At 42.1% G+C, this 14,787-nt stretch overlaps 1 protein-coding gene across 4 annotated transcripts in view; it reads left to right on the plus strand.

Moving 5' to 3' along the window:
- The window catches only part of MITF (melanocyte inducing transcription factor), a 110,194-nt gene extending 95,407 nt beyond the window's left edge, over positions 1-14,787 (plus strand). For 2 of the 4 annotated variants that reach the window (XM_055708352.1, XM_055708354.1), the window contains 5 exons: positions 1,766-1,883; positions 5,030-5,104; positions 6,120-6,195; positions 7,822-7,969; positions 10,683-14,787. In XM_055708352.1, coding sequence (XP_055564327.1) covers positions 1,766-1,883; positions 5,030-5,104; positions 6,120-6,195; positions 7,822-7,969; positions 10,683-11,084 — 819 coding nt within the window. In that variant the 3' untranslated portion in view covers positions 11,085-14,787. The remainder of the gene's footprint in view (positions 1-1,765; positions 1,884-5,029; positions 5,105-6,119; positions 6,196-7,821; positions 7,970-10,682) is intronic. The other 2 variants (XM_055708353.1, XM_055708356.1) reach the window with 1 other exon arrangement.

Genomic DNA, 14,787 nt, shown 5'->3' on the forward strand with positions numbered 1-14,787 from the left:
GTGTTGACACCTTTAGGGAAAGGGGACGATGACAACAAAACCACAAACTTGTAACAAGCGAGGCCCACCAGTAAAGGAAGCAGCTTAGTGACCTTAACTGTTCTCCATGTTTCATTATAACCTAGCTGCTTTACCAAGGCTTGAGATGCTAGTTTCTAGATTTCTGATTTTTTTTAACTTTTTTTTTTTATTCTCTAAAATTCCTGATTAGGTTTCACATGTCTGGTTTCGAACTTCAAGTCCCTCTACTACAAACACTGTCTTTGTGTTCTCCCCATGCTTAGGAGCATGAATAGAAAAAGCACATCCAAGTCAGAAGGGTGTATGACGCTGTTGCTGTGCCAGTGTCATGGATGTATTTGGGGGGCCAAAAGATACAAGGGTCAACCTTGTAGAGCAGTGAGGGTGAGTGGTCACCCCGACATTAACATGGGTGGGTCACAGCTGGGACCATGATCTGTGATGGACAGCTGTGACTTTAGCTTTATTATAGATGTTCCTTTTGTTTTGTTTTTTTGGGGGTATTTTTGTTGTTGTGTGTGTGGTTTTGTGTTTTGTTTTGGGTGTTTTTTTTTTTTAATATTGTATTCAAGACCTAAGGGGAGGGCAAGGAATTGTAAAGCTGAATCTTGGTGAGAATTCAGTTATATTTTTCCTGTATCACTTGAAGATTGAGTCGGGGGGGACTCTGTTGGCCACCATCTATTCAAGACAAGTATCAGCATGGCTTTAGCTGGTGGTACTTTAGTGGATGCATATCAACTTTGCTTCTTACAGTAGCTCCAGATGGCAGAGAAATACTCTTAGGTCCCTGTCTGGCAAGGACCATCCGTAGGAGTTTAATAGTCCAGGCTGTGACTCACTCTATTGTATTCGACAGCATTATTTGCATGAGTGTTAATACATACCCTGATCTCTGCAGGATCAGTGTCTTGGAGGGATTTGTTTTCTTTGCAACAACAATGATAAGAAGATAAGAGATCAGTGTTTTATACCTGTCTTTCCAAAACCTGGTTTGGAAACAAAGAAGAGATGGGTAAAATAATCCACTCAGGATAAATGTAAACTTGTTTAAATGTGTTTCAATTTAAAGGGATAGCTTTGCTAAGTCTTGCTGAAATACTATCCTATTTCTGTATAAATCTCCTTGCTTAAACATATCTAAATAAGAATAGCAGAATGAACAAGTAATTGAGGAAACTTGATGTAAAAATAATCTTCCTCCTACTGATGCGTGTTCTTGTTATGTAAGGCGAGAACCAAGTTGAAGTAAGCTTAAATGTTTTCTGTGTAGGTAGCTTTCAAATCACATGAAAAATGTGGTTGATTAATACAGTGTTTCTTCCTCAAGCATGTGATAACTTGCTAAGTACTTTCACTCACGTATTCCTGGAAGAAGGGGGGCTTCCTCCAGGGGAGTTCTGTAGGCTTTCAGGTGTTTTGAGTAAGAGAAATGCTGGGGGTACAGATGTAATAGTTTCACTGAAAAATGAGGAGCAGCCATACAGCAATATTGTCAGTGTGTTACCTCTTCTGCATGTTCTCTGTCTGCGTACTCTCGAGGAGAGAGGACAGAATTTTCCCAGTGTAGGTGTTATATTCCTTGTGCCTGTATGTATATGTGACTTTTGCTGACTTTATTACACAATCTGTTTCCACATCGAAAAGAGTACAGATTTCTTGGCAGATCCAAACTCTGTTCTTCTGTACAAAGCCTTTCATCAGGGCAAACAAAATGATCCTTTTCCTTGTTTGTCTTTTCCAGTTGCCCGTGTCTGGCAATTTGATTGACCTTTATGGCAACCAAAGCATGCCTCCTCCAGGACTGAACATCAGCAACTCATGTCCAGCTAATCTTCCTAATATAAAAAGGGAGCTCACAGGTAAATAAGTCTAAAATACCACCTTGGAGTAGTACTGTAATTGTTTTGAATTCAGGTGATATTGGACATAATTTCTGTTATGAGCAAGAATTTATGGATAAATAGTTACTTTTTGTTTGTAGACCATTTTTTAGCAAATTCACTGGCCTGTCATGCAGTTGTGTTCATGTGTAGGTTTGTATGTGTTCACTGTGACAAGTTCAAGCCCTAGTTGTTATAGTCAAGTCTGCATATTGAGAACATGGTGTTGTAGGAAGCTTCCTTGCATCTCTTGCAGAGCTGTTTTCTAGTTTGGGCTTATTGTTTGCTCTGTCAACACCAAACTTTAACAATTTCACATCTGGAGTCTCCATGGGATTCATGTCAAGGAATGCTACGTGTTGAGGCTTTAGTAGAGGAGGGCGGTAATGAACAAATCTATTGAATTATGAAGAATGGACAACCTAGATCCTAGAAAACATAAAATCAGGTACTCAAGAAAGAATCTGCATTTCTTAAATTAAGATGAAAATGAAGTATTCTTCAACTTTCTTGTGTCGGTTCCCCCAGCAGTGCAATAAGCCGTGGCAGGCAGGGGGAGGGAGGCAGGACATTAAAAGCCTTTCTCTCAAGCACGTGTGTACAGAAGCTAAACATTTAGAAGGAAGGAATAAGAAGTTTTGTATTCTCAAGCATGTTTTATTTTTGCTGTGCTACTTCTCTTGAAAGGGTATCACCACATGTAGGGTACAGTATGCAAGGTAAGCTTGTCTGCAGGATGAACAAATGGAGATCCATCGTAGAACTGATGGCAAAATCACCTGAATACCCAGAAATGGCTGTTCTTAAGGCCACCAGGGAGCCGTACTGCATGCAGTATGGTAGAGGCATAGTTTCTTGACTGTCATCTTTCTGGGTTTCTGTTGTGAAAACTCACAGGCTGACTCAGTTGCAAAGCAGGTTCTAGGCAGGAATTAGTTAAAGTAGAGCAGTTTTAATAGCCCAGGAGTGGAGTCAGCTTCTCAGGAGGAAATGCCACATGTCTGAGTTGGTGGATATTTGCACATATATGACTGTACAAAATTTGAGTTCAGCACCAAATGAAGACACACAAAGTGCACAGTGATTTGTGGCTGCTAGAAAATGAAAAGCTTGTACAGCGATGGAGCTATGTGAAGAGGAGGGTGGGAGGGGATGAGAACTCCTCAAAGTCCTGCATCACAGACAGTTTCATTGCCCTGCTTATAGGAAGTTAAAGGTAGCCATAGACTGCAAATTACACATCCAGCTGCTTGGATGTCCATGCTAGATCATTTCGCTCCAGATGGTTGTGTTAAGACTTCAGGCAAAGAAGGCAGAAAGAGAGGGGGAAAGCAGTGAGAGAAGTGGTCTTATGGAAGTCCTCAGCTCGTCAGAATAAACCTGAACTAAGTTAAATGTCTATATGCTACACTCACCCGTATGCAGAAACAATTTAGGTGAGTGCTTTTTCTGTTCAAAATATATGCTAGCAGCTTGCATTTAATTTAGGAGAGGTTTAGGAATTAAACTCAGATTTAACAGCAGTCACTTTGACACTGATCTAGCCAAGCCTTTGTACACTTCTAGTTCTCCATTTCCTAATTTTGCTGTGGGAGCTAGGCTGGAGAGACCTTGCAATATTTAAATCTGTCATTTGTCAGAAACTTCTCTTCATCCTACTGTATAAATATCACAATGAAGAAGACACCCCACCCACCCCCCCCCCCCAAAAAAAAAAAAAAAAAAATCTGCTACCCCAGCATTTGATGTTGATGATCGTTGGGAGTTCTCAGCTGTAGTTACTGAAGCATTTAATGGGAATCCTGCTCACCAGGAGTGTGGTTTCTATCAGTTTTGGCTTTACAAACATTGTATTTGTTTCATGAGGCAATGTTAGGTTAATCGCAAATTTCATTAAGACATGCAATGATCTCCCAAACTTTTTTTGGGATCCTTTGGGAGGCTAACGAAGAAGAGGCTGTGTCTTGCTATACTGCCTAATATTGCTGGAGCTGTATATTCTAAGCAATGAAGTACTAACCTTCCAGTACTCTAGGGGAAACCCTTATCATCTGTTAATTTGAATTGGGTGGGCCATAATCCATATTGCTTAAAAAAAAATAACACAGGAATAATAAAAAAATAACCTATTGGAGCCAGTAAGAGGGTTTTGATCCATAATGGATCGTGTGATAATCATTCTTCCTTACTGACTTACTGTGAAACTAAATAATACTTGCTGCTTTTGAGATTTAAATGCAGCAGGGCAAGGAGTAATAACTTCACCTTTTTCAGAAATTAAAAGGGTTAGAGCAAACATGAAAATAGCTGAAATTCCTTGAGAAATGTAACATCAAATGAGAACTAAAAATAATGAGTTACATATGCTTTTGCCTGAATTGCTGTGGGCCGGAGTCTGATAATAAATGTATGGAGCAAAGTTAAGAGCAGTTCTGAGTTGAGGAGACAACTGATGTGCAGCATAGTTGTCATTATTTTTCTTTCTGCTTTTCCTGAAGCCAGGACCATTGTTTTCTAACGTTACTGCTAATAAAGGCGTTGAATTTCTCATCTTTTTTTCATATAATGAGAGCAGTTAACGTGGCTGGAAAATACAGTATTTTTAATAGGTCACTTAAGTTATACCTTGAGCCTTGTGGTGATGTGTGTGCACATGCCACTGAAGGATGTAGCCTTAATTCTGGTGAGCAGAGCCTCTGACGCCTGACTGCTTCACATCCTGCGCCGGTAGCAATGCAGGAAGCATGCTGTTCCTCTGGTTCAGCCGCTGCGTGGCACGTAAGCGTGCTGGCTGCATGTACGTGCAGGAGAAGGTATGTTGGATTTCAGCAGTTTGTTGTCCTCAAATACCTTGCTGAATCAGGGCCTCCGTGGGAAACGTTCACGTCATGGAAGTCAGTATGGGAAGTGTGGGAAGAGATGCTCCGTGGGCGCAGGGGTGAAGTTCAACATCAGCGCTGTGTTTTGGCAGTCTCAGCTTGATGTTACAGGCCCTTCTCGCTCGCCGGAATGGCTGTAGTAATTGGTTTGACAAATATCGATCAGGCTTCCTGCGCAAATATTTCACAGACTGAAACGTTGTGTTTGAATTATTTTAATTCTAATTACTTCATTCACATGCACAGCATGTATTTTCCCTACAGAGTCAGAAGCGAGAGCGTTGGCTAAGGAGAGGCAAAAGAAAGACAATCACAACTTGAGTAAGTTTTTGTTCTTTGCATTTTGCGCCAGTTTTAGCAATGATTTTGGGCGTTAAGTGTTCGAATGCTGGTGTTTAAATCTGAATGAGACACCGCATGTTGTATGCAGTACCAGTTCATTATGTTGTGCTCATAGATCAAGTATCTCGAGTTCTTGTGAAATGTGTGCTTAAATCTACTATTGAACGTTAAACTATTTTTATGTTTTTTCAATAAGCCAAGTGAATGGATGGTTTTCAACAATGGAATTACTGGAAACAACATTTGATCCAGTCGCTTTCAACAAGTCCACCTTGCACAATTTTGCCTTCTTTTTTCCAAAATTAATCTGAAGTCAGTTTGTGACTTCAAACATCAGTGTGCATTCTCAGTGTGGCAATATTATAAATTCAATTTTTGAAAGGAACAGGTATTTCCAATTTGGAAAAAATATTTTAGTAAAATAATTGGCATCTTATGACTTAAAGGATCTTTAAAGTGTCCTTTTATCCTTTGTATTACTAGAAAAAAAGAACTACTTCATGTCTTGAGCTATTCAGAAGCAGTTTCCATAGCATGAAAAGCTAATGCATAAAATTGGTGTTTAAATTTGACTTTTGGATCCTCTAAATGTTGCACCTGGAAGAATACTTTAAAGAAGAGACGATACAGTTTGTCCCTTTTCCTGCTTCAGAATTCCCTTGGGAATCTAAATTTTTTGTCTCTGAATTTGCCTGTGATGCTTTTCCCTAGGAAAACACTCACTTGTCAGTTGAGTCCTATGCTAACACCGCCATCCTGGTTTTTAGTCTCAGTTTAACTTTGCCACTTCACCAGTCCCACATTTTTACAGTATAGACAGAACTTCTGTCTTTGTGTGTCCATGCGTAGGAGAGCAAAATAAATTACCTTGTCACTGGTTTTTAAGCTTCAGGTGAACATTTCAGTGGTGCTTAAAAAAATATTTGATAAAACACTTTATATGTTGTAATTAAGTGTGAATATTACTTGTAACTTTGTGCTGTTTTTCCTAAAGTTGAACGAAGAAGAAGATTTAATATTAATGATCGTATAAAAGAACTAGGCACTTTGATACCCAAGTCAAATGACCCGTAAGTATATGGTGCCCAAGGAGACTGTGGGAGGAAGATTAAGAGAAAAAAAACAAACCCTAGTGGAGAAAAAGAATTTACCAAAAAGAAAAAAAATCCTAAGTTTTATTGAATGATCTTGGCATTCCATGACTGTAGAAAAGCTTGAGGGTTCCATTATATTTTTTTGAAGATTGTTTTGGGGTTTATTTTTTCCCTTTCAGAACTTGCTTAAGTTTATATTAATTTGATGATTTCTATCAGAAAACAGTCACCGTACTGTTGTGCAGCGGCTTAGCATCCTGCGGGATGCTGTGCTTTGGCAGGGCTGGGGCTAGGGAGCAGAGTTGTCAGGATGCAAAACCTTAGTCTGGTCTTGCTGCTTAGCTGGCTGCCCGGCTACTCGTCTCGCTGAAGGATTCGTGTGATGTATTGCATGTCATAGCTCGGCAAGACAGAGCCAGTCCCTCTTTCTGTGAAAATGGAGGGCACTTCATCTGGGAAGCCATCATATTCCCCTTCCCTCCAAGAAAAATAAGGAGAGAGCGTAGCTGTGTGTCTGTTCACTGATAATTTGCCAGTGTTTGTGGTAATTTCCCAGTAGTTCTTCTAAGTAATTTTACTGCTACTAAATTGTCTTAACATTTTCCCAACGGTCATTTAATAGCAAGGACACCCCCACCCTTGCCACCCCGCCTTGCTCTGGAGCTTGAAAGTCTCACTTAAATCTGAATCAATGCCCTGTGATGTGTTTGGGAAGAGTTTGCATTATTTTGAGGCGGTTGCTCATGGAGCAGCTCATGGCCACTCTTCAGAGAGGCCCTTTAGCTTCCTTGAAGGCGAGTATCAGCCTATGGGGCAGGTAGATCTTTGGTCTGATAGTCTGCAGTACATTTTCATTTTTTTTAAAGTATAATGTGGGGGAAGATGACACAAGCAGCCTTTCTCTCTAAAGCGAGCGTGGGAGGAATAATATGGGAGAAGCAGTATGGGAGCCACCTGTCAGCTGACTGAGGAACCATTGCCCCTAGGCTGTAGTGTGGCATTTGTATTTTATCCAGAGTTTTAAGTTTAAAACACCAGAATATGCTGCTGCATTGGGCTCTTCTCTCCCCAGCGAACCACAGCTGTGGCACAGTGCCCCCAGGAGAACCGCTGCCTGCTGCTTCTCGGGAGCCAAAGGCTCTTGCACAGAAGCACCAGGTCAGACATGGTCCTTTTAATTCCCCAGCCGAAATCGGGCATTGCCCCACCAGCAAGCCGTGCCGTGCTTGCCGGGAGCCTTGGGGGGCTCTGTTGTTGCTCTCTTGCAGCCTTGCCGTAAGGCAGTGAAAGGAGCCCTGGTCTGCAGTCGCTCTGCACGGTGCTGGGCCCAAATTGTGCAGAAGGCAGGGGGTGGCCCCGGGGGGCGGGCTGCTCAGTGTCCTTCACCTGTGCCAGGGCTGGCTGCAGTCCACTTCCCAGCTCCCACCCTCTGGCCCCCACTAGTGCATTTCAAATGCCTTTTGTATTTATCAACTTGGAATAAATACTAGCCAGGTGTTGCGTATGTACGAGGTGTAATCATAGCTGCTAATGGGAAGGTAATGACTATAAAATAAAGTCTCCCCGAGAGCCTTAACTGTTCCTTTTGTGTTGATTTCAAAGGGATATGCGCTGGAATAAGGGAACTATTCTGAAAGCATCAGTGGACTACATCCGTAAGCTGCAAAGAGAACAGCAACGCACGAAGGAGCTTGAGAACAGACAGAAGAAGCTGGAACATGCCAACAGGCACCTGCTGCTCAGAATACAGGTTTGCTGATAAATAAGCTGCAAATGCTCTTGATGTTGCAGTGCATGACTGCAAATAATGGTGACTGAAGCTTGTTTGTAGGAATGTGGGTTAGAAGGAACCACTGTTTTAATGAATGGTGACCAATGCTGGGAGGTTCGCAGAGATTTTTCTGGGGAAAAAAAACCAAACCAGGATACATTAATAGTTTTGTTTCGTTTTTTTTAAACAAAGTAAAATCAAATCCCAACACCAGTGAAGCACTTATGGCTGGTCTGTTTTTGTTCTACCATAGCCAACATAAGTTGCAAACCATACTATAAGAAAGTTTTATATGGTAATATGTTTTCCTGGGTGCCACACCTAAGGCATTGGGACTTCATGTATCATCTGTTTGTTGATAGTGATGAAATTAAGTTCAGCTGTTTAGGAGTATGTTCGCTTCAGTTGTCTTGATTGTGGAACTTTTTTGACCTGTAGCTTTTGTGCTTGTTTTCTTCTGAAGCAGTTTTGGATGAATGGCAGCAAATTAAATCATCTTGTTTTGTTTATGGATTTTCTAAACTGTGTGGGGACCAATCTAGGCCCTGTCTGTCAGAGAAGCTCTGCAGGTTGCAGTCTTCTACATCTGATCTCATTTCTTCTCTGTCAGCCTCCCCTTAGCACTCTGCAGGAGTCATCTGCTTTCTGGTGGAGGGTAAACACCGCTCACAGGACAGCATGTGCGGGGTGGGCAGTGCTGTGAGATGCTGCAGCACTGTGTCTCGAGTTCCTCGTAGGTATCCTGGGGACTGGCAGCTGTATTTAATGTTGAGGCTGCCCTGGCTTGTTTGAGAGCAGTTGCAGAGAAGCACACCTAATGTGAGGGCTCCAAGAGTTTTGGCCAGAGAGCCAAAAGCTATGGATGTTGAGCTGCCTTTGCTGTCTGAGGAGCTATGGTTGCCGGTCTTCCTTGTGCCTTGAGTCTGTAGGACTGCAAAACGGTTCTCCTCAACAATGAAAAGCAGTAGGTGGCATGAATATGTTTTTCTGCACGGGTTGTTGCCTAGTTAGTCACCCAGGTTCCCAACAGCCTGTATCACACAGATATTTAGGGGTGAAAACTCCTTTTTTTTCTAATTAATTCCTTTGCCTTCACCTCAAGCTGGATAGGAAACCTTAGCTCCGCAGCCTACACAGCTTCTGTCGTCAGTCCTGTTCTCCAGGTGGGCAAAGACAGCTGGATATCCACCCCTCTCCGCAGAAGGGTAATTAAAGAAGTGTATTTAGAATTGGGTATAGGAATGTATAGCATGCAGACGGAGATGTCCCAGATATTCTCATGTTGCTGTTCACCTGCGGTGCGAACAACTGAACTTTGCCTGCTGGCTGCAGTGCGCCAGGCTGGCAGCTGTGTCAGGAGACCCCTGAACCACAGCACGGCTAATCCACAAAGTAGATAATGAAGCTAGAAATACCTGAGAGTCAAGTGTGGAAGTAAACAGCTTTAAAATAGAACAGGCTGAGCTGAGCTTCAGCGCAATCTTTTTACTTTATTGAGCAATCTGTTTGCTAGAGTGAAACGATAAAATTGTGCAACCCTTCTGCAGAGCAACATCAGGCAGTAGTATTTCAAAGCTAAGAACACTTTTTAGGCATCTTTCATCTTCCCTTGCATTATCCATCTGCTCTGGCTCCTTCTTCAATCAAAATAACATAAAAACCAGACCCTTGAAAAATGGACAGAACATCTGGCAGCAAGTAACCTCCTACAGTCTGTTTTTTCCCTTTTTGCGTTGGTTCTGATTAAGCACAGAATAAGGAACTCCTGATTTTGGCACATTAGCTGATGGAAAAAGTGTTTCCTTGTTCCACCTTCCCCGTAGATCATGCAGCGTGCTGTTGCAAGCTTGTTGTCTTAGCTTGAAAATGGAAAAAAGGTTGTTAATCAGCCTCAGTGACAGGAATATCCAGGAATGGTACAATCACAACAGTGATTGTGATTGCCTAATACAATGCATAAGTAGAAGCAAAACGTCTCTCTTCCTGCTGCACTTGAGAAGGGGCATTTAAGTGAATTCTCGTGTTATCTGTCTTCAGTCAAGTGCATCTATATGACTAAATGTGAAGGTGGGATTTAAATGTCTCATCAAGATTCAAAGAATCCTGGCTGTGTGTGAAGTCTAAAGCCTTCCTCTGACTTGCCTATAATTTTTCAGTGCAGGAATAGTGTTGCTGAGTTTTGGCTGACCTCTTCCAGCTCTGCCAGACTTGTAGAACGATAAATATCCTTTCCAGTGGCTCACCAGGAAATGACAAGCATCGTGTAGATATACTATACCTTCAGTGTATGCTTCTGCTATTTCTTTCTTTCCCTCCCCCCCTACTTTTAAATGCTTTCCTCACCTGACCTGATGCCGAACTTGCCTGCCATGGCAGGCTGTGAGCAGAGGCCCTCGGCCCTCTCTGTCCTGCAGGGTGCTGGGGTTTGGCTCTGGGGTAGGTTCTGAGAAGTGTGACGGACCTATATGGGCTGGTGTTCACCCACCTCTGCAAGAGGCTAATGTTCAGGTGAAAATCCGCAGGGCAGACATGTACAAGGTGCAAGTACTGGAAAGGGAGGAAAGAGTTTGTGTACAACAGAAGGAAGCTGTAAGTTACCGTACACAAGAGCATAAGATGACAGATTTTGCTTTCAGATCTTTTTTTTTTTTTTTTTTTTTTTTTAAAAAATGTCCATTCTCTTTCTTCACAGGAACTTGAGATGCAAGCTCGGGCACACGGACTGTCCCTTGTTCCATCTACAGGCCTTTGCTCCCCAGATATGGTCAACAGGGTCATCAAACAAGAGCCAGTGCTGGACAACTGCAACCAAGACATCATGCCGCACCACACAGACCTGTCTTGCACTACCACCCTCGATCTCACTGACGGTACCATCACCTTCAGTGACAACCTCGGAAACGTGACTGAACCAGCTGGCACTTACAGTGTTCCTGCAAAAATGGGATCCAAACTGGAAGATATCTTGATGGACGATACCCTCTCCCCTGTCGGAGTAACTGACCCGCTACTTTCCTCTGTGTCTCCTGGAGCATCGAAGACAAGTAGCAGGCGGAGCAGTGTGAGCATGGAGGACACCGATCACGCTTGTTAGCATATACTTGGCACACCTTTCACAAACTGCTTTGTTTCTTGATCAGTAGAATAAATAATTTACCTTTTGTAGAATTTTTTGATTTTTTTTTTCTCCTTGTGCTTCATCAGTAGCCCAGTGTGTGTGCGTGTGTGTATATATTATATATATAGGATTTTTTTTAGAATTTTTGTGAAGAAACTTGTATATTCTATTTTAAAACTACCAATGCCTCCAAAATATTGTACAGCATATGTACAGTATCTGTGAACTGGATTCGCCAAGAACTTTGAACTGGTCAAATCTACTCAAAGCAATAGAATTACAAATTAAGAGTCTGTTTCTACTGTGGGGGAGGGGGGAATCGTAGAATTGTAAATGCAACCTATTTACTTGGAAATAAAATGTAAAGTTAAAGAATGTAAAGAAACCAAAAAAAAAAAAAGTCCTATTTGTAATTGTATTAATTGAATAGTGCTGCCTTAAAGATACAGTGTCCCTCAAACGTTGGTCTTTATATGACAAGTGTTTAGGGAAAAATACCCACCTTGCTCTACTCGGAACACAAACAAACAAAAACAAGAACAAAAAAGTGTTAAGACATCCCGATTGTGTTGATTGTGATATAAAATGCTGTTGCTGAAAATTGCAGGGAGATGCGAGTCTCTTTCTCAGAGTGCTGTTTAATTTTACTCTGAGCTGATTTGGGTTTTCCTTTTGGTCATGGTTCGAGTTCTTCTCTTAGATTTTTATTTTGTTTTGTAACACGCATTGACGGTTTGCCAACAGTAAACCAAACAGGAGCACTGTAAGTTGGTATACACTCTTTGGACAAAAAAAATAATTGGTACATCTTACCAGCTGGGCACATTATGTTGTACATATCTAATTGGCTTTATTTTTTTTAAATTGCATTGTACAGTTTATTTTGATTTGCATGGATTCCTTAGTTATCCTCAACTTTTTGTTTTAAGTATATTTGTATTTCATTTGTAAGATTTTTGCCTCTTAATATTACAACAATTTTTTGACATTTTTAAAACTCATTGAAAGTTTTCTGCATTCTTTGTAAACACTTGAAAGGAAGCTTTTATGCAGGGTTCTGTGTTTTAAGAGAGAATTTGAGAATATTTTGTATATTACAGTCTCACTTTGAAAATGTTTTTAAACACATTTAAGGTAGAATACAAATTTAGATTAGGTAATAAAACAACTCTGTAGAGAAACTTACATATTTATTTTTAGTGATGCAGAAAAAAAAGTAGTAATATGCTTGGAAACATAACTATGTAGTTAACATACCCGTTACAGTAATTTGTGTTTTATTTCAGAACTTGGGCTAACGTAAGAAAAAAAAAAAAAGAAAAAAGAGTAAATTACTGTATCTGCAAATAACTGTTACTTGATAACAATGTTATTAATTTTTAACATGCAACAATGTTGTAAAAGTAGTTCGGTGCATTATCTACTCAAGTGTAGTCCTATGCAATAACGGTAGTTATCCTTGTATTATATCAAGCCTAGGTGTTTTACAGAGGTGACGTGGTGTTACAAGCTAGAGGGATTGAATGGATTTCTCAATAGCAGCCTACAGCTGACTCGCGAGCGGCAGGCAAGTGCATCTCGTTCAGAATGAAGTGCCTTAAACTCTAGTTGTAGTCTTCCTCAACTAGCACTGACTGAAGTGTGGCATAGGAGAGAGCTTTAGGGTGATGTTTTATATAGGATGTTGAAGTGTGGCATGGTGCCTACGTATAGAAAACAAGAGCTTCCCGTTCTCCTTTGTGCTACACTGGAAATTACATAGGATAAGTGAGACAGTTAGTGACTTGAGCGCCAGTTTGGCAGGCGTTGTAAGGAAATCTTGGTCGCAGCAGTTAGTGTCCAGAAATCAAATGTGAATTGGGTAGCGATGGGACAGCCAGGGGCACGGCGGGAGCTCCCCGCAGCCTGCGGCGTGGCTTGCTGAGCTTTCGCCCACATGTTTCCCTGGGGAAGGGTTCTTGAAGTGTCCGCTGCCCGGCACCGCTTCTCCCAGCACTGGTGGCGAGGGGCTGGGCAGGGACGCGGCTTGCTGTTACGGTACTCCGGGGTCTGTGTTCGTGTTGCTCTTTCTGTGGCTGTTGCTGGCTGCGCCCAGCCATCTCAGTTTCTGCTTGCGCAGCGAGCTATGTGTTAGCGTTGATGCAACCACCGGGTTGTGGCTTTTTTCTTTTTTTCTTTTTTTCTTTTTTTCTTTTTTTCTTTTTTTTTTTTTTGAAGGAGGAGCTGGAGTTAATTATAATGATGCCTCTTTCCCCCCACCCCCACCCCCCCAGACAGCTTTTGGGAATGTGACTTTCCAAGGGTAGTGAAGCTCTGGCCCAGGGCAGGACCCAGGAGCCTGCAGGATGCGCTGCGGCCCTGGGGCAGGGAGATGCTCCCGTTCCCTGCAAGGCAGCTGTGCCAGGGTTGGCTCCGAGTATGCGGGTACAGGCTTCTGGTGCTGCTGTTTGGCAATGGTGACAAGGAAAGAAAATCAGGGCTGTGGAATATTTGTAGCTGTAACACAGGGCTGCATTACCCTTTGCCATTAAAATGGGACAGCCTTGCAGCATTGTAGAACAAGATCCAGGTGCGCACGCTTGGGTGTAGTAACTGAGAACCACTGAATATATTGAATAAGGCTTATGCTTTGATGCCCGCTGTGGGCATTCAGAAATCGAAGTCTAGACTGTGGCATATAAATATTTTTTTTCAAGCTTACGTGAAACCACTGGTACTTGCCGACAGCTATGACTTCTGATTTTTGGCTACGTGCTGTGTAGAGATGAGTTGGTGTTCAAGGAGACCCGTGACATCAAGAGCTGGATTTCTTGATGAAAGTGCTGTGGCCCCAGCAGCTGTGTTGTGTGTTCCCCGTAGGCTGTGTTGCTCCAGGGTGTCATACAACTCGGCTGTGCCTGACTTGCTCTTCACCCCATGTTTCCTTAGGCTACAGGCCCTCCTCTGAGTTTGCCCACCCTTTGAATGGAAGCATGTTGATGCTGCAGCGGGGACACCTCTAGGAGACATGGACCTTCAGGCAGGTGCTGACTGGAGATGTCTCTGCCTATTTGAGCATCGTGGAACGTGTGGCCGTGATATTTTACAGGGAATCAATGGCAGGGGACAGAGACAGCAATTACAGGCAGGGTTTGGCATGAACTAGGTGGAGTGAGATGGGCAGAAATCGTTGCCCAGTGTGATGGTGGTTTGTGTGACACTGGGCCAGGTGGCTTTCCTGAGCAGGTGGATGGGATACCTACCAATTCTCACTTTGCCAAAGCCATGCAACAAGCAGGAACATGCAGAGTACCATGAAGTTCTTCCTTACTGCTTTTGGCCTATAAAGCAATATTTAACTCTTACAACCTGTAAAAGCAAAAAGAAGGTACATAAGGAAAGCACAAAGCACAAAATAATGCACTTACATTTATGTTGTTTGACATAAAATGCACTGGGGGGGGAAGCTGATGTTGATAATAGTATAAATACCTATATTTCTTGAAAAAGTAACATTAATTACTGCCTCTTGCTATGATGCTTGGTACTGTAATGTTGATATTCATCTGCTGTTGACTGCAGCAATAATTTGTGTATGGTCCATAGCACTGTAAATTATGGATCAGTATTAATGTATCCAATGAAATAATTTGAACTGTTGTTCTTGATAGATGGATTAAAGCATTTGGTTTTTCACATA

Source organism: Falco cherrug, chromosome 4, assembly GCF_023634085.1.
Source record: "Falco cherrug isolate bFalChe1 chromosome 4, bFalChe1.pri, whole genome shotgun sequence".
NCBI classification, from domain to species: domain Eukaryota; kingdom Metazoa; phylum Chordata; class Aves; order Falconiformes; family Falconidae; genus Falco; species Falco cherrug.